Raw genomic sequence first — 24,318 nt, 5'->3', positions numbered from 1 at the left:
TTTTAAGAGTAGGAATATAAAATGGCGAGGATGTTTATTTGTAGTGATAGATTGTGCTGTTTGTTTACCACCAAATTCTTGATTGATTATATTACTGGTGTAGTTACATACAGGATTGCTGAAAGGCTCCACCTTAGAAGCAGCTTTTGTTTCTTGTATTTCAAGGACAAAACCTTAATATATATTGATCAGTTGATGCTTGTCACCTTTAGTTTTTCTTGAATGTTTCTTAAAGTCACCAAAATATCTACAAGTAGTTGTAGTATCAGGCCTATCACACTATTCTCAAATTTCACATCTTAAACCCCAATGTAAACTTCTGAAACTGTTCTTTTCTTGCTGGGACTACAGTGCTACACTCTCCAGTCCTTATTCTTTCCATTAATGCAGTCATGGAAGCAAAGGGGAGAAAGACATGAGGTAAGGCAGGATGACGGGGTTGAAGAGAATAGCTGCCCTCCTAGTTATCTTCCCATCCTGCAGCCCCATGCTCCTAATACGTTCTCACGTCCATGCTTCTACAGAGGCAAGTATCAAACTGAGTGCTTAATTTCTGTTGTCAGTCTGCAGTAAGATTCTAGCTGCATTCTTCCAGCTCCCGAGTTAGCATGTTCTTCTGCACCTTTAGCTGTTACAGCAGCCATCACGGGAAACAGTGGCTGTATCTCCCATCAGTAGGAGTGTGAGCTGAATTAAGCTTTTACACAATATATCTAAGCCAAAAAACTACTGTGAAAACACTGTGAAAAAAACAAATTTTAATCAAATCCATACCACATCAGCAAAACATGAAAACTGAAACACTTTATTTGGACATCGTTCAGCTGAGCAAACATAATACATATTAAAACCTGAGCAGTCACTTCTGGCATGTTTAAGTTCCTCACCAGCCCCTGGGGTCAATGGTCTTGAATGGTTGACAGTTCCGGAGATCTTGCAAACTTGTTGAAACCACTGATTTTGCAGGAGCCCACGTCCAATGCTTAGTATCAAACACAACTTAAACAAGTAGAACTGCATTAATACAGCCATCATTTTCTGGATTGTTTGTTACTTGTGCATATTTCCCTAGAGAGAAAAGGGAATTAAATGTCTACAAAAGCTTGAAGTAGTTCATATAATTAATTAGATTTTTCTATGTTTGCAAGTTCAATCCACAAGTCTCTTAAGTGTAGGGAATTCCTGTTCCAAAATTGAAATGCATTTTGAAATCTGTATCTATCTTCTGCTGAGCTGCAAAACTTAAGTTCTCAAAATAACTTTTTGCAGGTTGCTTTTTATAAATGGACCATTTAGAGTTCTGGGTGAACAAAAAAATAACATCAGAGGTCCTGCTATTGTCTATGTCAACCCCTCTGTTAAAAGAAGTCAGCCTAATCCTACAAAGAAGCTTCTACACAGAACTTCCACTAAAAACATAATACAGTTGTTAATTGTTCACGTGGATAGGTCTTTAGACTTGTAGCATTGCTTAATCTGAGACACAGGCAAACAAACTGAATCTTTGTTCTGAACTTCACCTAATTTGATTTTGAAAGTGTAAACAGAAAGCCTAAGATTAACACGGAAAACTTGCATTTTTAGAGTTGCCCAGTAGTTGCTTCTGCTACAGCCCAAACCTAACATTTAACAATGGATCAATTATGACTATAGGATGTTGTCTTAACAATACCTCAGGCAATGAAGACTGAAAACTTTTAAAAGCAGCTAGCTTAACTACTTACCCCAGATGACTTTGCCCCCTTGTGTCACAAGGCCAAGCTCACTCACGTTCACTTCAATGACAGTACCCTTGGTAATTACACCCAGTGTTGTGTACAAAGGAGAAGAAGGATTCTTCTTTACACCAAGGATAGGTAGGCAAAATGTAGCTTTAAGTTCAGGATGTGTCACATGCGCCTTCTTGAAACGTAAGCCCTGTTGTATAAGGAGTGACAGAATGAGTTAATATTTGCTTTAAGCCCTCATGACTAATCTAGTTTAACACTTTAAGCATTATGTCCTCAGCTTTAGATGTTTTGAGACACTGGGAAAAATGAAACAACTTCGAATACTGAATACTGAATGCCTACTACATAATGCCAGGTTTGCTTAAAAACCTGATTAGTGGCAAGATAAAGCTTTCCACGCATATATTCAGGACGTCAATTCTTAATACTTGTACAAGAATACTTGTTACCTCAGATGGCTTCTGTTTCATGAAGAAATAAGACATTTATGGTAACACATTTAACAGTGCTACTAGTTTTTAAGACTATGAATTTTTCCTTTTTTCTTGTAAAACAGAAAAACACTTCACATATTGTGAAATATTAAATACCCATCTCTTACAGCACCTTCCATCTAATGACCTGTGCTTCATAAAGGGTACTTTACCATCAAGTACCATAAACTTCTCTGTGTCAATAAAAATCTATCCAAGGCTTCTGTGTAAGACCTAGTAATTGAACTAGTTGAACTAGTAATGAAGTACGATCCAACACACAGCCTGCGTAGTGATTCTGTTGATTCCTGTGAGGAAACAGGAACAGCTATTCACAGAAAAATTACACAGTCTTAGTGAATCTAGTTTTATCTCCTGTGCACTGCCAGGCTGCTAGAGTTCAGGCACTGTTCCTGCAGCTGTGTAAGAACACAGCACAGCACTCCCCTTGCCTACGGTCTGAACTGTGCTGCAAGCTTATTTAACAGGCCAGGAGGAGGGAGTTCATGAGTTCCTACAACAAAGTTGGCTTCTGCAGCTTACAGAATCACAGTAGCTTGAAACAGAAGCCTCCAACTTTAAAACCTATTCGAAGTGCTTTTGCTAGAGACATTCCCATGCTAATTAGACAACTCGTAGCTCTAACTTACTGGCACCATCTCAGTTATGGGTGTAAGAGCAGAGATTTCAACAGAGACTGTGACTGCAGGGGCATCTCCCCACCCTCAAGTTATTAGAAGTTTAGGTTTCTGCAAGGGAACTAAAAGGAATGTTCTGCATCAGTAGTAATCAAGTGCATTATCACAGAAGAAAGTTTCCTCACCACAGAAACTCAAAGTAGTAAGTAAAAATAATCGTTACTTCAATATTCTTCAAGGCTGGAGAACATTACCATTGGTCGAATGAATCGCTCGTATTTAGGAGGCTTCCTCGTAAAGCCATCTCCAACAAAACAAACTTTTGTAACCATTCTCTTCCAGGCCTTCTTCTTTCTCTTTCCTGTACGTATCACTTTTAAAACTTCTGTTTCTCCTTGTGCACGGACCTTTGGCACAGGAACCTCCCATTTCCCCTGGAAGAGGTGAGGAAAAAAAAGTCAGTAATCTTACATGCTGCATTGCTGAATGAAAGGGGACAACCAAAACATAAAATAAAATTTATGTAGAGTGTAGTGGTAAACATACTTTTTATATAACTCATAGCTACTTATTTTAACTAGCAATTACAAGTTATGAAAATCAAGATATTGCATCTGCTTACTTTGTCCTAGATTACTCAGTTACTCAAGGATTCAGGTTTTACTTAGGCTATAAGACACCTGAGCATCAGCAACACAAAGTGGTCACTGTCACAAGTAATTGTAAGTATCTGAATTTTAATACAATTACTTACGGCTTTTTCTTTTCTTTTCTGCTTGATCATGTTAGAGAGAACCTTAGCCCGGGACTGGCCTTCTCTGTCCAGCAGGTATGCTGGTACAGCTCCTTTAGGTGTTTTTTCATCATTCTTTTTCTTTGTGTTTCTCTTTTCATGCATTTTAATGCTACAAGGAAAGAAAACCAGTATTAAAAGCAGGGGGGAAAAAAAAAAGAAATGTTCGTGTTTATGTATTTTAACTTAGCTCATGTCTGCTCAAAGTTTTCTTTTAAGAAATATTTGTAAACAAGTACATGCTTATATTTGAGGAATAATCCTAAATAATTTTCAAGGTAAACTAGTAGTTTCACTTAATGTAACAACTGACAGGCTGCACAGCGCATAAAAGCTTGCCAATTCACAACAAGGCAAGAACACAAGACATGCAACTTTCAAGGATTTCTGAATGACTTAAAACAAGTAGCCAAGCACTTTGAGAGATAGAAATTTTCCTCTGACAAAAAACAAACTACTACTCTTCCACGATTTGATGGCAGCATGTACAAATACCAGGAACACATGTGCATAAAAGAGGTTGTGTTTTGTTAATTTTGAGGCTATTTAGGGGGAAATAACTAGTTTGTAGGTCTGTTTAACAAGCCAAATACTTTAACAAGTAGCAGAGGAAAATAACTATCTACACTTGGAAAACAACAAGAACACCACGGTGGATAAAAGAGAATACCATTAACAGCTTTGATTTCAGTTTCTGAACAAGAGATTTTCAGAAAAATGCTTTTGTTTACCTATGCTGCAATTATCCTGGAATACAAGCTTCATGTTCTGCCCAAATACTGCATACGTTACTGTACTGTTCCTATTAACACTGTTGTGAGAATGCCTGCTGCCTCCTGCTACACTAATACATCAGTTGATGTAAAAGACCTAAGTAAATGCATTCATGTTTGTGTCATAACTACATTAGTCACTGCTATTGCTAATTAATGCATTATCTTATGGATGGCTTTTAGGAGCAGAATTATCCACTGAGGAAATCAGAAATGTCTTCGCTGAGGTAAAACCCACACCCTCCTACAACCCGAGTGCTGTTTAGAAGCAGAACTTTTCCAAGTAATGAGTAGCTCTTTGAAACGTCTCATCTCATCCTTCAGCTGTCAGGATGACTGGACGGCGCCACAGAAGCGGCGGGTACTCACGTCTTCTTCATCTGTATCTTCTCAGCATGCCGCTGTTTGTGGTAGAGCTTGGCCTTCAGCCCGATCATCTTCTTGGCTTTCCGGGACCGCTCGTGAGCCTCGCGTCCCTCCTTCTTCCTCCTCTTCTCGTGGTAGTCCAGGCGGTACCCATAGCGCTTGCGGTGGAGCTCGATGTACTCGTTCTGCGGCTGAGGGCACAAGGCAGCGCGGTGAGCGGGCAGCAGCGGCCGAGGCCCGGCGCCGCTGGGACACACGGTAGGGGCCCGACGGGGGCCGCAGCCCGACCGCGGGGCCCCCTCGGCCGCCTTCACCCCCTTCCCCGTCCGCCACCGCCCCCATGCCACACCGCCACCCCGGCCCTTACCATGGCGGAGGCCCCGCGGCGTCTCCCCACGCTCCACCGACGCCTCCACGCAGCCGCCTCCTCCTCGGCGAAAAGGGCGGGCCGCCCGAGAAGCGGCCCCGGCTGGAAACGCTCCCCCGCGGCACTTTGTTTCCTGCCGGCGAGGGGGCGACGGTCCGCGTCCCCCAAGGGCGGCTGTTCCGACTTGGCGGGGCCGCGAAGAGCGGAAAAACGCAGGGGGAAAGATCGAAGGAGAGGGTCTTGTCTTGCCGCCTGGGTCTGTCAGGTGGGGGCGGGAAGGCGGAACGGGGGGAGGGCGGCTAGGTGCCGGGGCTGGGGGGGAAGGGAAAAAGGAGCGCGCCTTCCGGCGGCATGGTGGCCGTCGCGGCCGGCGCCCGGTCTGGGCCCAAAGCGACCGCCCAAGCGTGGTCGCGTTAAAACTCTTCATCCGGAGGCAGAAGGTAACGCGGGCGCCGGCGGTGTAACGTGCCGGCGGCTCGCAGCACGGCAGGGAGGGCAGCGCCGGTTTGCGGAGCGGCCGCCGAGGCGGCGGCGGGGCTCGTCTGCTCGTCAGGGGCAGCGTGAGGGCGCCGCTCCCGCCCGCTCGGCGCGGCGGCGGGGGCCGGAGCGCGGCCTGCACGCAGGCGCCTTCCTTCGCCGCGAAACTGCCGCGGAGCGTAAGGTCGCTAGAGCTGGACATCGCCTCCGTAAAAAAAGCGCAGCCGGCTAGGATTATTCCTGAAACTTTCGCACTTGGCCTCTGTGTCGCAGTGGTTTTGGCAGCGCTTGAAAGCGCATAGTATTTAATATTTTGTGTTGTTTCTATCCCAAATACGTGCTTCTCCCTGCCCCCTTTCCTCCTCCAAAATCGGGAGACCTGTTTATGCTCCAGTGATTGGTAATCGATACCCTGGAGCTCATCTGAGCGCGAGTGTAAACTCCGATGGTGAATTTGCAGCTTTATTGTTCACAGATTTCTTTGAGAAATATATTTAGTGTTTGTGGGCATGCATTAAGCGGCATTTTTAGGGCTTAATAACATTTTTTACAGATCTGACACCGATTTAACCTGCAAAGCAGCAATGTGAAGAATAGTAACCTGATCTAACTTGAAAAATAGCAAAGTTTCATGACTTGTTTATGACCGGTAGCTATATTACTTCCATGTAAATGTTTTGTACAATGTTTCCTTACCTGTCTTGGCAGGGAACAGATTTAGGTACAGGAGTCAGAATGTTGAGGTTTGTGAGGAAATTTTCGGTGAACGCATTCAAGTCATCAAGTCTGTGCAATGAGGTAAACTCTTTCCTCAAATTTTGATACTGCCACTGTGAGCAAAAGAAGTAGTTTGGTTACTCAGAGTAAACACACTTTTGTTGGTTTTGGTTTACAATTCAGTAATCTGAACTGAAGATATAATTTCATGTTGGAACTGGACTTCACATAGTCAGAATTTGAAAGTCATTGTTAAAGTTATATTATTGACACAAATCACTGGACTTATTTAAAATATTGTGGCTACTGACAGCATGTTTTGGTGCCATCACAGATTTTTACTGGACTTCCCAAATAACATTGGGATTGGACTTGATTTAAACCACGGTGCTACCAACTTCATGCTTCTTGTTTCCAAATTGCTGGTATTTTGAGCTTATATAAATACCCAACAACAGTATCCGTTCCCGTAGATATTTTTTTCAGTTTAGTTTTTTACAGCTGGCAAAAATGTAGCTACGAAGTAATTATTTATAGTGATAAGTATTCTGTATGGGTTTGTGTTTTTTTTCCTTTTAAGCGTGTGTGTTTCAGCAAGACAAAAATGAGACTCGTAAGCGTAACATGGCAAGACTGCAGTCTAAGAAAGTACAGTTCTCCACCAGGTATAAGTTTATTTTTGTAATAGTAAAGATTACTCTAAAAATGAGTGAGAATACTTTCTAAATTGTGTTTTATTGTTTATCTTTTGGTCATTATTTATAGAATTTGGTGTCTGAAGCACAAACAGAACAGTTAAAAGGTTCAGGGACTGGAAAGAGGTGTTTCGTATTGCTGCTCTTTTCTCAGTAGATGTATGGTATAAAGCCTTTAGAAAATAAGAGAAAGAAAAGATACAGATGTATAAGAAGTCAGGTGAGTTGTGAAGCGTGCTAGAATTGTCACATCCCACCTGCAGGCAGGGGAGAGTGACTCAGAAGCTAGAGCTAAAGAGGGAGGGAGATCACCAGTCCTGGATCCAGCCCCAGACCTGCCAACAGGGGTGTTCAGTGTGGAGAGCACCCCAGAGGCTTGCACATGCCCCTATTTATTGGCCTTAGTTCCAGGACTTCTGGAACCTTCTCTTGCTCCAGTTGCAGGAGTGGCTGAGACACCAGTCAGCCAAGGGAAGCGATACCTTCTCTGGGGGCGTTGCCAGGGCTTACTGAATTATGGTTAGTTTCATAAAAATTTAGCTTGGCAGCTTATTTTACAACTAAACAGGGTATGAGAAAGGAAATATCTTTCAGGAAAATACGCATTTAAAACTCCTCAGTACCATGTTTTCTTAACTTAGGTCAGTTTGCATTTTGTCCCTGAGAGTTATGCTGTCTTAGCTTCAGTGTTTAAAGAAGAAATGACTTTTGAAATTTGTTACCTAATAGCTGGTTCAGGTGAAAGTCATCATCAGAATTGTCTTGAACTGTGGCATGTTTTGTTATTGCTCCTGCACAGTAAGATTTTGCTGTGCTGCTGATGCTTTTCTGTGTTGGCTTTTCCCTATTGTTTATAAATTACAGCTGTTCTGGAGAATTTATCTTTATCTGAGAGAGAGTGAAATTTATTGAAAATGAACGTGTACATATCTGTAGATGTACATATCTGAGGTGTTAAAAATTACAGATTGTCATGAGTTGTGGTTCTAAATCGTTTTTTTTCTGTAATTGTCTGAAATATATTTAGTTTTGTTAAAATCTATAATTTCTACATTTGGATCAGTCTTACAGATTGTTGTGTTGTTTTGTTTTGTTTGTCTCCAGGAGATATTAAGTCTCTACATTCTGTCATTAATCCTCATATATCCAGGTATGTCATGCTAGCTTATTTTTTGGATGTAACTGGCAGTCAAAGGAACTGATGTGATAAAAAGTCAGGGGTTGCGTGCCCATTATGTGCATAGGTCATGTGCATGTTCTAAATTAAAATTAGTACTTCCTTACTTTTAGCCTTCTGACATTTCAATATGTAAGAGTTTTGGTGTCAGAGAAGTCTTGGACTGTCTCTTGTTTACCTCATCAAAACTTCAAGACTTCACAATTTCAATACTAATGTGCTTCAGTATCAGAAGGTATACTGTATATGCAACAGAGGGAAAATGTTATTCATCTGGTATGCTATTCTCAGTCAGTAGTAATTGTTTATACAAATAACAGTATCAATGAATAAAAAAAAATCGCAGTAAAAGCAATGTTTTCACTTCATGCAGAATCCGAAACATTGGCATTATGGCCCACATTGATGCAGGGAAAACTACGACAACAGAGAGAATGCTGTATTATTCTGGATACATAAGAACACTTGGAGGTTAGGAGTATTTTTTGTATTTCAGTAGCTTTGAGAGATTTAATAGTATGCAGTAACATGCATCGCAGTTAGAGGTTGCTACACTTAGCGTAAAGCCAGCTGTTCCAAAGTTGTGCTCTGTAAAATTTCATTTTAATGCACGTTCCATTATGTTCTAAGGCATTTGTATTTTGAGAGGTCATAGGTTCATATATTTCTTTTAGTTTCAGTGCATTATGTTTTGTTTAACACTTAATTAGAGTATCTCCATGTTTTCGTTGCTACTTATTGGCCTTTCTGGTAAAGCTGTTCCTTCAGTTCTTTCCTAACCTGTAAAGAAACCAGATTAACAAAAAGTCACCATTCTTTTGAAAGCCATAGCACATGAAGAATTCCTTGATTCGACAACTCTCACAAACTTCGTCAAGGTTGAAGGGGTCACAGCAGCCTCCGCTTGTGCTACTTCTTGACTTTTGAATTTAATTTCCTGTTCTCTACTGTGTATGAGAATGGTAGATGATGTTAGGCTTGTGGAGTGGTTGAACTTGGTGGCCTGCTTGTTTAAAAATTTGTAACTGCTTCTCTTTTTAATGAAAATAAGAAAAAACAGAAGTAAAACTCAACATCTTAATTGTTTGGGGGTTTTTTTGACTTCAGTTTAGTTTTAATTACCTTTTAATTACTAAATTTTAAAATGTCAGTCACGTTGATACAGTAAGTGGAGCCATGTTATTTAAAACTGTAGTTTGTTCGTGATTTTGGTCTTTGCTTTGGTTTTTAAGTTTCTTGTGGTGTTAGTTATGATTAAGAACAACAAAAATGTTGTTAGAATTGCTTGTCTTTGACTTACAGAGCATTTGTTCCCTGGAAAGGGAGCCTGGGTAAATTGGCTGACATTACAATTTTCTGAAAAAGACTAGTTTCATAGCTTATATAAAAGGGACAGTGTTTCCAAATCTCTCTCAGTGTCTGTATTCCAAGACAATTTCAGCTTTTGAATAATTTAGGTACCTAACTGTAGTCCTGCCTCCTGTTCACAGATGTTGATGATGGGGACACAGTGACAGATTTTATGGTACAAGAGCGAGAACGTGGTATTACCATTCAGTCTGCTGCTGTTACATTTGACTGGAAGGACTACAGAATCAATCTGATTGACACCCCAGGTACTACACTTTAGCAGTACTCATATTATTAGAGGAGAGTAGATGAGGTGGGATGTCGTAGAATGTCGTAGCGCAATATTTAATTGGTTTAATTGCATCAGTGAAAAGGCCTATACTGAGCTCTGTTCAGCTTTGTTTTCTGGTGCCTAATCTAGTTTGTTTAAAGTGAACTCAGACATTTCCACACTAAATTGCTCTCAGCTCTGGGATTGCAGTGTAACAGTCTTCTGTGTTTAAAGGACTGATGGGTGTTATTTCTCTGCAGGTAAAGACAGGGCTGTTTTGACATGATTTAAAAAAAAATTGTAATGTAAAACTTAAAAATGTAAAACTGTTAATGTTGCCTGTTTGAATTATGATGGTGTAAATGGAAGATTGTTTTTTAGGTCATGTGGACTTTACAGTGGAAGTTGAGCGTTGCTTGAGAGTCCTGGATGGAGCAGTAGCGGTGTTTGATGCTTCAGCTGGTGTTGAGGTAAAAATAACTGGTAGATATTTATTTTTTTGTGTGTAATGACTTAAATCAGACCAAAATAATAATAATGATAGCACAGAGATGTTGCTCAGTATTATCTCTTTTGATGCTTTGATCAAAATTCAGCTTCAAGAAGCTGAGCATTTAATTTCAAGTTCTGTACTGTACAGGGATATCCATGGTAATAAGGGGCGAATAGGTGAGATTCCCATTAAAGTCTGGTGTTTTTTTGTTTTGTTGCTGTCCTTTATACACATTGATTAAGCTGAATGCCTCTGGCTACCTGTACCAATGGAAAGAAATATCTGTTCATTTCTCATTTTCAGATTTCATGTAGAAAATGAGTAAATTTGAGCCAGAATTTCTCCCTCCCCAACAGCCTATTTAACATGCTCTTTGGGGCATAGTGCAGAAAAGGTGGAATTTGACTTCGTAGCATGGGATGGTTTAATGTTCAATCCTGTAGAAAAGTTACATGTTGTGAAATCGTGGTGTTCTATGGGACATCCCTTTTTCCTAGATGAGGCATGAGAGAATGCTTGATCAGTGTGAGTCACATTATTTAACTTAGAATTCAGGTGCCGTCATATATAAACCTGAACCTGAACTGAGTAACAGCCCACCACACCCAAGAACAAAACAATCAGATCTGCTTGTGTTTTTGCTAAAACTGTGTAGGAAATTCTTGCATTATTTCCATATGTTGATAAGAGACTGTTTCTGAATCGGAACTGATTTTCATATGTACCTGTTTTAACTTTCAAATAACAATGCATATCATAAGTGGCTCAGCAGTACACAGATTACTAGCAAAACCACAGTAGTTTTTAGAGTTGTACATGTAGCCACAGAAATGCTTGCCTGGTACACTTAAGTAGCTTGTCAATAAAGTCTGAGGTCTCTACATGACTGAGTTTTTTCTGTATATATCCCCTGTAATGCTTAGTTTCTCTCCCGTGTTCCTTTGACCGTATACCTGTCTGCCCTTAGTGAAGGAGGAGGAATGATGGCAGGTGAGATGTAAGATGAGACAAAGCTGCATGTGAAGTTCACAATGGGATTGTCACAACACACCCAGCACAGTTCCTTTCTGTCCTCTGAACCCAGTACCTCAGCGGTATTGGGGACTGTATAAGTTCAGCTGTTGGCACTAGTGTTTCCATTTTGTCTTTTGCCTTAGGCCCAAACTCTGACAGTGTGGAGACAAGCGGACAAACATCAGATACCACGAATTTGCTTTTTGAACAAGATGGACAAAACCAGGGCAAGGTATTTTGTTATTGTAATCATTAATAAAAACTTTGTAACGGAATGTATCTAATAAGTTTTGCTGTTGAGTGTAGACAAGCCAGTTATGTTAATACTTATTATATACATCTTTGATTATGCATATGTGTATTTTTGTGTAATTGTAGGAGTAATTTTTGCAGTAAATAAGGAATGGTAAACCTATTATGCCATTAAGTTTTTGTAACTTAGTATCTGTTTTTTGTATATAGTTTTACATATGCTGTTGAAAGTATCGAACAAAAGTTGAAGACGAAACCTTTGCTTTTACAGGTAAGCCTAGAAATTAAATGTTTATTTGCTTTCTTTTGAATGGAATTCCTTTCGTCATTTTTTGGAGCTATCTAAAATCAGCACTCTATTTGCAGTTGCCCATTGGGGAAGCCAAGACCTTCAGAGGACTGGTTGATGTTGTGACTAAGGAACAAATAGTTTGGAAATCTACTTCTGATTTGGATGATGGAAAAAATTTTGAGCGAAAGTTGCTGCTGAAGGCTGATGATCCCAACCTATTCCAAGAAGTCCATGATGCCAGAAATACCTTAATAGAACAAGTAAAGTTCTAAAGTAAATATATAATATATTTAACACTGTTTTTTAGAACTGTAAAAAGGGGACCTCTGAAAGGGACCTCTGGAGGTGTCTGGTGCAGTGACCTGCTCAAAGCAGAGCTGACTTCAGCATTAGGTCAGGTTGCTCAGGCCTTGTTCCCTTGAGTTTTCAAGTCTTTAAGGTTGATGGTTACAATCTGTCTAGGCAGCCTGTCCCAGTGTTTGATTATCTTTGTAGCGAAACATACTTCTTTTTGTTCAAAGGGAATTTACCGGGTTGCAACCTGCAGCAGTGGTACTTTGTCTTTCCTTGTGTACCTCTGAGAAGAATCTGGCACTCTCTGTTGTCCCTGAGGCAGGCCCACCACCACCCCATTTCAAGTAGTAAGAGATGGATTTACATCCTGCCATAGCCTGTCTGAGTTACAGGCCTGTCTCTCTGGCCCTCCAGCTGCACTCCAGCCATCTCAGTGGTTTTCAGTTGGACTTCCTGCACTTTGTCAGTCTCTCTTGTACTGGGGAGCGTAGAAGCAGTGTTTTAGATGCAGCTTCACAAGTGCAGAGTAGAGGGTACTAACCACTTGCCCCAGTCCACTGGCTCTGCCAGCGGTCCTCAAACTACGGCCCGCAGGCCAGATACGGCCCCCCAGGGTCCTCAGTCTGGCCCCCGGTATTTACAGACCCCCCCTGCCCCCCCCACTCCGCTGGGGGTTGGGGGGGGGGAAACCAAGCAGCCGCCTGTTTAAAAAGTTTGAGGCTCCCTGGCCTATACTGTTCCTGGTGCAGCCCAGTGTGCAGTTAGCCTTCGTCACTGGAAGGGGATGCTGCTGACTCAAGCTCACTTGTCCGGCAAGACCCTCTGGCTGACTTCTGCAGAGCTGTTTGCTAGCCAGTTGATCCCCACTCTGTATCAGCACATGGATTTGTTCTGTCCTAGGTGTGAGATTATGCATTTGTCCTTATCAAACTCATTTCAGATTTTCTTCGCTTCCTTTCCATCTGTCAGATACTTAATGCACCTTGTAAATGCTAATATGTGGTGGCAAAATATGCTGAATATAGAGAATTGGACTCCCTGGCTGTACAATACATGTGTAAAATGGAAAATACTCCCTGCTTTATAAATAGGGAACTGACGAAAGCTAAATTTCACAGTCAGTTGGCTAACTTGGCATCTTGTACTGTTTTAGATGTCAAAAGATATGTGGGGCACTCACACAAGGCCTGGTAGATGTGACTCAGAACCTGCAGGATATCCATACCTTTCTGGAGTGGCAGCTGGAAGCGGGATGGGGTGTTGCAGGCTGGTCAAAGTGGCACTAAATACTGTGTGAGAGGCAGCTGAATCACACCATAAATCTTGTTCCAGATCCATCCAAAAAGTCCATGGGAGAGATGAGGAAAGAACGGTATAAATACTTGTTTAGCATATATTGTCCTACTGAAACTAGGAAAGATGACAGAAACTTGACCTACTTGCTACCAGGTTTTGCGCAGCTGACAGTTTAGAAGGGGTGAAGAATGGAAGGATTAATGGAAGTAAAATAATAATTTGCCTGTTGAATGTACAGATGTACATTCAAAGGTACAGAACATTTGAAATAGTTTGTCCAGAGTGTTTTTCTTCTCCCTTCACTGGCATTTTAAGGTCCCACATTATTTTGTGTAATTGACATGATGATACTGGAAGATTTGGTTATACTTGAGAGACTAAGCAAGTCCTCTCTCCAAGTAAAAAGTTTTCCTTATTACATTCAGTTTGCTTATATACAGCTTAAAAGTGTTGTAGTGATTACATTTGAATGCATGATTTTATAAGCAAAAACGTGGGAGGTTAACAACTGTGTCTATCTCAGATATCAATCCATTTTGCTGAAAGGGCTGCCCTCCATACAACTTCGAATAACACTATGATTCCTTTAAAATATCAGAATCAGATATCCATTTTATATTGCTCTGAGTTCAAGTAAAACCCATAAACAATGTTTTTTCAAAATTTCCTGGTTTTAAGAGGCTGAGTAGTAACACTCCCATTTATCTTCAGAAATGTATTGTCAGACAGAAGGGTTTGTAAGAACAATGTTGGTTTTTTTTTCTTTGGTTTCTGGTCCTTTTCTGAAGCAGGAAGAGGTGGACCAGTAGTGTGATAATTGAAATAACCTTGTGTTTGTGAAGTATTTTCTTATATGCTTTCTAGACTATGGACACTTCTTATCAGAAACACTGTAAAATTTAGTAGTTCGAATACTGGCCATCTTGAACACTTTGCTTTCACTTAAATAAATGAAAGCTGTCCTTTCTCATGTTGTAACTATCAGCTTGATTAGACTTCTAATTGTTTTATCAGCAATTCATTTCGGCATGTCGTCGGTTGTTGTAGCCACTAGAGGGGCAAAATGCCTTGCTGCACGTAGGGTGTCCCGAGTCTGTGACAGTGCAAGAGTGTATATGAAACGAGGTTTAAAGAATAGTTATTTGTCAAGCTAAGTGGTACAGCTCGAAAACCAGATCAGCTCTTGGACCTACAAGCCTTTGACGTGAAGAAGGTCAAAATGCCCTGAAGGCTTGTCTGGTTTTTCCAGCTCTATATTTGTTGTTTCATAAAGATTACTTGCTGCATACTTTAGACTTCGCCTTGTTTGCACATCTGAAATACACTCAGTTATACCCTTCATGGCTGTCACTGTATGACTGCAGGTTTTTTCAGTCTCGAGGAGAAGTACAAGCTCTCCCACTGATGTTTTACCTGACAGCAGCTTTATAAGTTGATTTGTTTCCTGCCTCTGTCCCCCATCCTTCCTTGAAACCTTCATTTCCATAATTTTCCATGGTATGGGTTTATGATCTGATGTCTTTAAAGGCTTTGTTCCTGCTCTGTTTAGCTATATATCCTAAATAATTAAGATTTGTGACTTGTCTGTGAAACTGCCATATGCCAAATAATAAAGAACTATTCTGTTGAAGGTTGCAGATCTGGATGATGAATTTGCTGAACTGGTTCTAGGAGAATATAGTGAAAATTTAGACTTAATACCAGCTGACAAGGTATTTTTTAAATTTCATTATTTATAAACAAGTTCTTGCAAGTTCTTATTCTCAGGGCTGCATTTTTCTTCCTTTTGGCACATGCAGATGATGATTTTGCGGATGTGTATTTTTTTATTTTAAAAAAATCACACTAGCTTTTGTAGTGAATTTACAGTACTGTGAATTTAGGACAAAGTATATTCAAGCTTTAGTATGAATTTTATGTGATAATGGGCTAACTATGATTCTCAGACATGCTAGGCATGAGTAAAAGTAGGGTACCTTTGTTCAGGAAGGTGGTTGGTGGTTTGTTGTTTTTTGTTTTGTTGTTTGGGGGTTTTTTAAGTTAGGCTGCTGCAGAAGAGTTTATGGAAAGGTGAATGAAATTTCCAGATAGACTTAGTGCAGTTTGTGTACAAGCTGCTGATTCTTCTTAACAGAAGTAGCATCTCAACTGCTATGAATTGGTTGGATCTTCAGGCACTGCATGTTGAAAATGGGGAGATACAACATTCTGAATTAAAAGGACTGTCAGAAAAACAAGAACAGGTGCAGATCTGCATGAAATGTTTAGAAATCTTAAAAGCAGTGATTTAGCATCTAAACATTTGGATTTATGGTTTGGAGCTCATGAAAAGCAGTGAAAGCAGTTTGAATGAGTGAAGTTACAGTTGTAAATGTACTTTTTAACTTTTGGGGATTTGTTAGCAATATCTGATCGCTGCAATGCAATTTAAGGCCAAATTGTAGTTCACATGTTAACAGAAGATAATTCCTTTTTGCAGTTACAGTCTGCTATCCGCAGAGTCACGCTAGCTCAGAAAGCAGTACCTGTACTCTGTGGTAGTGCACTGAAGAACAAAGGAGTGCAGCCATTACTGGATGCTGTTACTATGTACTTGCCTGCACCTAATGAGCGTTCATATGACTTTCTGTAAGTACAGGGAGAAAAGGAGGGTCAGGAAAAATAAGTTGGAAAGCATAAAAGGAGAAAATGAAAAATATTAACAAAGCATTCACATCTTTAAAGATGTTTACTGGTTTTAGGTATTAAATACCAATAGAGATGTGTGAACATGAAAATACACTTGGACTACTGAACCTGCTTTGGTCAGTGCTACTGGAATTGTATGCATTTATCTCCAGTTGTCGAAGTTGCATATTAGTTTTCTAAAATCTATTTTTAATCTGAGGATATTGCCATTTTACAAAATTGGGGTTTAGGGATCATCTTTAGTATTGGACGAGTCACATGATATCTTATATGTCCTACTGGAGCTGAAACTGGTTAGGTTAATATTTTTTAGTATGAATTATTTTAAAAAATCTGTCTCTATTAATATTACAATAACAAACATATCACTTCTTAAATGAGCGGAAATTTAGGTAAATGTAAGTTTGAGTGGACTAATCATACAAGAATGCTTTTTGTTGTACTTTTTATTTTGCAGACAGTGGTACAAGGATGACCTGTGTGCCCTAGCGTTTAAAGTTCTCCATGATAAATGCCGTGGACCACTAGTTTTCATTCGGATTTACTCAGGTTCACTAAAACCTCAGTCAGCTGTATATAACATTAACAAAAATTGCACGTGAGTAAGTTAGGGGTGTGGTTTAGTGTAGCATTGGAATGTCTGTTAAAGTCCCGATTAATACAAGAATTTCTTTTTCAGGGAGAGAATGAGCCGGCTGCTGCTGCCTTTTGCTGATCAGCAGGTTGAAATACCATCACTAATGCCTGGCAACATTGCCCTTGCTGTTGGGTTAAAACAGGTAATGCAAAATACTAATTCTGTAAGAATCATAGAATCATTTAGGTTGGAAAAGACCTTTAAGGTCATCAAGTCCAACTGTTTACCCAGGGCTGCCAAGTTCTCCACTAAACCATGTCCCTAAGCACCACATCTACATGTCTTTGAAATACCTCCAGGGATGGTGACTCAGCCACTTTCCTGGGCAGCCTGTTCCAATGCTTGACAACCCCTTCGGTGAAGAACTTTTTGCTAATATCCAATCTAAACCTCCCCTGGTGCAACTTGAAAGGGAGCTTGTTCAACTAGTGTGTTTGCTACTTCTATGGTATTGTATCTCAGATGTGGTTTTGATTATTGTAATATATATGTAAACTTGCTTTATTTGAAGTACATGTACGTGTACTTCCCTCTAAAATGAGGTACTACAATGTACAAATGTCAGTAATTGATGTGGGAGATGTAGTGCTGATTATGTGGAAAGAACTGAAAACTGAAGGTGTATTTCAGTAGGGTTCTGAGCTTCTATCAATATTGTAACACTTAAAATACAATGCAGTGGCATGGAGACACCTCCTGTGGGAAAGGACAGTGATATTCCAAATAAGTTACCTGAAAGCAACAGTTTAATTCAGTTCAAATAAGTTCATTTCATGCTTGCTTCTTTTAGTTTACTCCTTCGGTGTTTTATTGTGTGAGCAGGCTGCATAATCTCATTTGCATAGATTTTCTAAAATGTAAACAACTTTGGCATGCATAAACATAAATTTTCATTTACCAATACCGTTCTTTGTGGCTTTATATCTTGACTGGTAAGTTAAGATTTAAAATGCAGTGAACTGGACAAAGAAATGTTATTTTAAATCTGAGCGCAGGTTTTCCTCTTTTCAGGTAATTTTAGTTATTTGAAGAGAGAAGTTACAGTAGGTGGCTTTTTTACTTTTTTAATAAATATTTTAATTATTATTATTTATTTTATTTATATATTTACATGTATTAGTATATTTATTTTTTATATAATTATTTATTTATAACTAAGGAGTTTAGCACAAGTGGTTTTGAGGAAGAGAAATGGCCAGGGTTTGTGGTTCTGGGTTTTTCTATTTGGTTTGGGGATTTTTCTTCCATATACCATCCTCTCTTCTGTGTCTCCTGGGTCACTGGGTGTTGATCTATAGAGTGCCACTGGAGATACCATAGTGTCGTCAAAGGCTTCAGCAGCAGCTGCAGCACGCCAAGCTGGAAGGGATGCTGGGGGAGAGAAGAGGTCTAGCAGTGACATAGAGAGCCTTCTGCTGGCAGGTGTTGAGATCCCTGACCCAGTCTTCTTCTGCACAATTGAACCTCCTTCAGTGGCCAAACAACAAGGTACAACGTAACTACTGAAGAATATGATTAACATATTTGCAAAAGAGGTATTCAAGCATTACCATGTTCTCATGTGTAAGGAACAATGCTTGTCCCCAATCCATACACACCTGGTTGACATGAGTGACTTGCACAAATCTTATCAATCAGTGATCTACTAAGGGCCTTTTTGGCGTTTTGCAAAGAAGATACATTTTAGGTTGTGGTTGTCAATATTATTTGCTATTACTATGTCAAGCAGTACTAGTACTAGAACTTTTTCTAATTTTTGAATCTAAAAAAGTAGTAGTTCCTCATTTTTAGAGAAGAGATGGAGGCACTTCCGTTTCCTCCTGTCATGCCTAGTTTTGTTGCAGACTCGCTGGTGTGCTGTACATAGTGTTCCGAGTGCAAATAACCTTGAAATGTGGTTTTGGGTTTGGTTTTTTTTTCAGTTGGCACTCACAGTTTTACTTTATGGTGTAGAAGTCTTCACTTCCCAAGACTTCTGTGTGTCTGGTTATGGTTCACCTGTGCAGCGTGACTTGTAATCTTACTGCCTTTCCCAAGAATCTGTACCAGAGAACTTGGTTATTTGACTCTTTTTGGAAATACATACTTCAAACTCTCTATCATCATTCCAACAAAACTGAGCTTGGTTGAGTGTGAAGAGGAGGAGTGATAAGTACCAGTGTAGATGATGGAATGGAACAAGGTAGAATGCGGATTTGGAGCAACATGTCTGCAGGCTGAGGCACTGGGTTGTAAGGTGTTCCTGTTCTGGGGGAATCTGGATGTTTAGTTTTGGGGGGGTGGGCGTGGTGTCTGGGTGGTTTTTTCGCCGAAGAGTGTAAGATAAATGCAGCCTCAGCTGTGAGTTTATCATTCTGTACCTCCTTTCCTCAGCAGTTAAGATAATGGGGAATCACAAAAAATAATTTGCATTTGAACCTTTTCATGTGTCATGGTTTGACCCCAGCTGGCAACTAAGTACAAAACAGCTGCTTGCTCACTCTGCTCACCCACAGTGGGATGGGGAGGAGAATCAGAAAGAAAAGGTAAAACCCATGGGTTGAGATAAGAACGGTTTAATAATTCAAGTAAAACAATTTAATAATAATAAATAATGAAAGAAAGGCAACAAAAAGAGAGAAAGAAAACCCAAGGCAGACAAGTGATGCACAATACAATTGCTCACCGCCTGCTGACCGGTGCCCAGCCAGTCCCTGAGCAGCGATTGGCAGCCCCTGGCCAACTCCCCCAGTTTATATATTGAGGATGACATTCTATGGTATGGAATATCCCTTTGGCTAGTTCAGGTCAGTTCTGAAAAGTCCCTGACTTAGGGTAAACTGCTTAGAAGCTATTAAAACATCAGTGTGTTACTGACAGTATTCTCATACTAAATTCAAAACAGAGCATTGTCCCAGCTACTGAGAAGAAGTCTATCCCAGCTGAAACCAGGACACATGTTGGAGTAATCAAATATTTAAGCAAGTCATACAAGAGTTAGTTGAAAATTTTTCTTACTACTTTTTACTGACTTGAAGCATTTATTGGTTATGTTCTGTCTTCATACAACTACAAAATATCACTCTGAAAATAATATTTTTAGTAAGTTAAAGCGCTCTGTAGCATGCGGTATTTTTTTTTGAGAATTGAAGATGCAAGTTGCTTGTGATTTGAGTTGACTTTGCCAAAATCTGTGCTTCTCTGAGGCCCTTTTGATTCCTTCTGAGAATCTGACCTTATGAGGAAAGTGATGTTTAGACATTCCTTGTGATCCTCAGGTTACTGAATTCTCTTGTTTGATACTTACGTGCAGACTTGGATAACGCATTGAGCTGCCTTCAGCGTGAAGATCCAAGTTTAAAAGTGAAGATAGATCCTGACACAGGACAAGTAAGATGAATCTTCCACTGCTCACCTTATAACCAAGCTTTATTTTAAAACTGTCAAGACCACCTTTCAGTTAGTTCATTTGTATACTGAGCTTTTCTTACATTAAAAGGACTCTAAATGTTTGTGTCATATACGTACAAAGTTCTGTGTATCAAACTAAAATAGAGTCTTGTGCACTTGTGCTTTACAAGTAGAGGCAATCATCCTGTGCTCTGCATGTTTTTGACAGTTCTGTATTTAAAAAAGTTTGAATCAGTCTTAAAGATAATGTAAGATGACATTTTTTTATAGTGGTCTCTGTACTGGTAATTACCCTCTCATTTCTGTGGTGTTTATGTCAGGTGACCTAAAGCAGTCTAGGCTCCTTAAAATTTGAAATATTTCTAAGAGACTATTAAGAGCATGAAAGTCCTTGTTTAAACAGTTTGTGTTAAAACCTGAGTTTTGCATGTTTTTCCTTTTCTCTCTTAACTCTCTTCTTACTAGACTATTCTTTGTGGCATGGGAGAACTACACATAGAGATCATTCATGACCGAATCAAACGTGAATATGGAATTGAGACTTATTTGGGACCTCTTCAGATAGCATACAGAGAAACCATCCTAAATGCTGCCCAAGCTACAGGTAAAATGGGTGAATGGAAAAAACATCTTGTTTCTGGTTTTGTAGCTTGATTTACTTTAAAGGATCTTATGAGGAACTTTTCAGATGAATTTTACGAGTAAGTTTTTTTCACAGATGGTTGTTTTGCCTTTTTTTTCCCTCTGCAGATACATTGGACAAAACAGTAGGAGATAAACGACACTTTGTAACTGCTGAGTTAGAGGTGAGGCCCAGGTTGGGGGAGAAAGCAATGACAAAACCTGTCATCAAGTATGCTGCAAGTGTCATTGAAGTACTACCCAAAGAACTCCAAGGAGCTATAGAAAATGGAGTCATGAATTCATGCATTCAAGGTAAAGAAAGTGTTACGACAGCTATACTGGTCTAACATTTCTGTAAAAAGCAATTTAGTATGTTTCTAGGAGGAAAAACTCCTGGGCAGCTTGAAAACTAAAAGATAGTACATATTAACATTAGATGCAAAGGAAAATTCTAAAATTTCCTTAACTACAAATTTGCCAAATGCTCCTTTCTCTGTGCCAGGAATGGAAGTCAGCATGCCTTTGGTTTTAAGGTTTTCTTCTCATTCAACAGTGAGCTTGGGGTTCTTTTGGTTTGCTTTTTAATCTAGTATAAGAGATGAGGCGTTTGCTTGATGACATCATGTAAACTGCAGTGATGTAAGAGAAATGGATTGGGAAGCCAACATGTGCATACCACTTCTGTTAGAGTCACTGACGTTTTTATTTTCAAATACGTTAAATCCATTAAAGTAGACAATAAAAAGCCTTACCTAACTGCAAAGTGTGGGATTTCTAGAGAATTTAAAGTGATTAAAAATATTTAATAACTTGTGGCCAAAGAAAAATTTTGCCCTTACAACAAAATTAACAGGTAATGGACTGATAAATGAGAATTACTCTAGAAGAAGCATGAGGTGTTTTTTCCATGTTGCTTTGTTAAGTTTGAAGGCATCTCTTGTCTCTGGCTGTGGAGTGAGTGTTGACTGTGTGTTTTATCCATGCTCCTTGAAGAAACTTCAGAATGATGCTGTCTCCAGCCTAAAATTCATGCCACTAAATGCTTTAAATAAATAAATAAAAATTCTAGCCATATAGGATGTGTTTTTCCTCAGACGTGGTTCAGGTGTCCCATCTGATCTAATACAGTTTTTGGTCTGGCTGAAAGTCCTGCGTTGGAGGGAGATAACCTACCCGGGACACTAGATGTGGTTCAGCCCTTGTGGAATAGTTAACCCTGCAGTTCTGGTAGTGGGTTAGTATCAGGTTTTGTGTGGTAACATTGTGTTTAAAAGGAAAATACAAGATATTCTGGCTTCTTGTTAAACAAAAGCTTTCACTGTTTCAGATGAGCTTTGGTTTCAATAGACAAGTTTTACATACTGCAATGTATTAAAAAATAACTTCATTTTTGCTAACGGTGGTATGAATGTGCATACTAGGGAACTTTATCTCTTTCTTTTTTTTTTCCTAGGACCTTTGCTTGGATTCCCAGTGCAGGATATAGATGTGACAGTGCAGTCGCTGACAGTGCATCCTGACACGTCCCACACCATGTTATCAGCCTGTGTCTCCCGCTGCATGCAAAAGGTACAGTGAAACCGTAAGATGCTGAACACAGTAGCATGCTACACTACTGGGAAAATACGTGTGTTATCGATATCTGGAAGTTGTTCTAGTCTGACAGTGTAATGCCCTCGCTGGGGACTTCATAGCTTTTGGAAGTAGAGAATCTGAGAGGCAGTGTTAGCTTGAGTTATGCAAGTACTTATGTCAATTTTCTAACAAAAAAAAAAAAGGTGTGTGTGGGAGTAAACGTAACTATCCTTCCTTTCCATGTAGGCTTTGAAAAAAGCTGGTATACAAGTACTGGAGCCTCTGATGAATCTAGAAATCACAGTAAGCGAAGATCATCTCAGTGTAGCACTCGCTGACCTTGCACAGCGGAGAGGCAGTATTCAGGAAATTCAGAGTCGTCAAGATAACAGAGTTGTGGTTGCTGCTGTTCCACTAGCAGAAATGATGGTATGTGATTATCTTACTAATGGTAAAATGCAAATTGATATTTTTTTATATTCTTAAAAATAATCAGGCTTCAGTTCAATTTTCCTGTTGTTGTGGATGGTTGTATGTTTTTTATTGTATTTTGATTACTGAAGGCCTGAAGCAAGTGCCCACAAATCTAGTAGTGTGTGTGCCTGATTCACATTGTTAAATGAGCATGTTTTCAACTGTTAAGTCAGAGGAGTAGTAAACACTATTAAAACAGGTTTTACAGAGAGTAGTTGCTTAAAAAGTATGTTATTAGGCTGACTGATAAATGTATTGCACTCTTAATACAGTAATATTATAAAAACAAACTTACTGTGTTTATTTTTATGTTGCAGTATACTTCTGATGTTCCCCTTCCCCCCTCAACCTAAGCAGCTTTCTGTGCTAACTTAGCTTCCCTTTATCCTAAATTGACTTGTGTTGTCCATTTTGTCCAGGGCTACTCAACCGTTTTGCGTTCTCTAACATCAGGCTCAGCAACCTTCACTTTGGAGCTTGCCAGTTACCAAGCCCTGAATAGCCAAGAGCAAAGCGCACTTCTTCAGAGGAGGATGGGCTTGGTGTGATTTGCTTTACTCTGTAGAACGAAGACGGTATTTTCTGTCCTCCCTATTAAATATTTTCAGGAGCCTGCTTATGTACACCAGTGTGTTCTTCTGGGACCAGCTGGTTGTGGCAAAATGCTGAATTTACTGCTGTGAATGAGCAGCTGTATGAGCAGACTGCTTTTAACTGTCCAAGGGAAGGTTAAGAGACACTGTTCTTCTGGCACAAACTTGTAATTGCAAAGCAGCTGAAGCAGAGATGCAACCACAATTTGCTGCTTTGCAAATTCTTACCTTATCATTGTAGATATCTATAAGTGATGCAAATCCTCTCCATAGAAATGAGCATTAATTGGACCTTAATGTGCCATTAGGACTGTTTCTTACTTCAGTAACCAAAGTTTGTGAAGTTTATGTCTATAAATGAAGTAACTACAGTTGTGGTGGTCTGTCTTGATTTTTTTTTTCTGAATAAAAGAATATGGTTAATAAGCATTTTAAACTGTACAACTGTAAGTATTACTTCCTGTATTGTTAGAAACAAATTTGTACCAGAGTTCAGGCCTGGGTGTAACTTCTGCCTGAGGTCTGTGCAAAAGACAGAAGAAAAGTAGAAGTTTCCCAGAACGGTGAGTTCTACCTACCACCTTGGAGTATGTTGAGGGAGGATTTTTTTGACTTTTTTTTTTATTTAACCTGTAACATTTCTGAATTGCTATGTGTTACAAGTCAGTTCTGATTTGCAATTATCTGATTATGTGCTACAATGACAAATGAAGTGAAAAATTACAAGGTATTTGGAAATAAAAAAATAGTTTGCTCTTTATTTAAGTAGCATCTTAGCTTTATTTTTCCTCAGCTTTAGAAGGTGTAAGGAAACTGGAATTAGTAACCATGGCATCAAGTTTCAGGACTTAACAGTGTAGAATCCCTCT

At 39.6% G+C, this 24,318-nt stretch overlaps 2 protein-coding genes across 2 annotated transcripts; one reads left to right on the top strand and one right to left on the bottom strand.

Annotated features, from left to right (window-relative positions):
• Positions 1-743: 743 nt before the first annotated feature.
• Positions 744-5,392, bottom strand: NSA2 (NSA2 ribosome biogenesis factor). Its single transcript, XM_037373611.1, has 6 exons — positions 5,141-5,392; positions 4,777-4,964; positions 3,596-3,746; positions 3,096-3,275; positions 1,725-1,917; positions 744-1,068 (listed from the first exon to the last, which is right to left on the bottom strand). Exons 1-6 carry the CDS (start codon positions 5,141-5,143, stop codon positions 1,001-1,003), a joined length of 783 nt encoding a protein of 260 aa, XP_037229508.1. The 5' UTR covers positions 5,144-5,392; the 3' UTR covers positions 744-1,000.
• Positions 5,393-5,458: 66 nt separating this feature from the next.
• Positions 5,459-24,209, top strand: GFM2 (GTP dependent ribosome recycling factor mitochondrial 2). The gene is made up of 21 exons (XM_037373603.1): positions 5,459-5,580; positions 6,326-6,415; positions 6,915-6,999; positions 8,134-8,179; positions 8,580-8,677; positions 9,697-9,822; positions 10,209-10,297; positions 11,478-11,566; positions 11,797-11,857; positions 11,953-12,138; positions 15,100-15,180; positions 15,948-16,096; positions 16,614-16,754; positions 16,836-16,935; positions 18,092-18,281; positions 20,086-20,162; positions 20,649-20,787; positions 20,934-21,119; positions 22,261-22,376; positions 22,629-22,811; positions 23,276-24,209. The coding sequence occupies exons 2-21, from the start codon at positions 6,353-6,355 to the stop codon at positions 23,402-23,404; spliced, it is 2,334 nt and encodes a 777-aa protein (XP_037229500.1). The 5' UTR covers positions 5,459-5,580; positions 6,326-6,352; the 3' UTR covers positions 23,405-24,209.
• Positions 24,210-24,318: the final 109 nt, after the last annotated feature.

The sequence above is a fragment of the Falco rusticolus genome, chromosome Z, assembly GCF_015220075.1.
Source record: "Falco rusticolus isolate bFalRus1 chromosome Z, bFalRus1.pri, whole genome shotgun sequence".
NCBI classification, from domain to species: Eukaryota; Metazoa; Chordata; class Aves; order Falconiformes; family Falconidae; genus Falco; species Falco rusticolus.
This window is presented reverse-complemented; position numbering and strand designations above follow the sequence as displayed.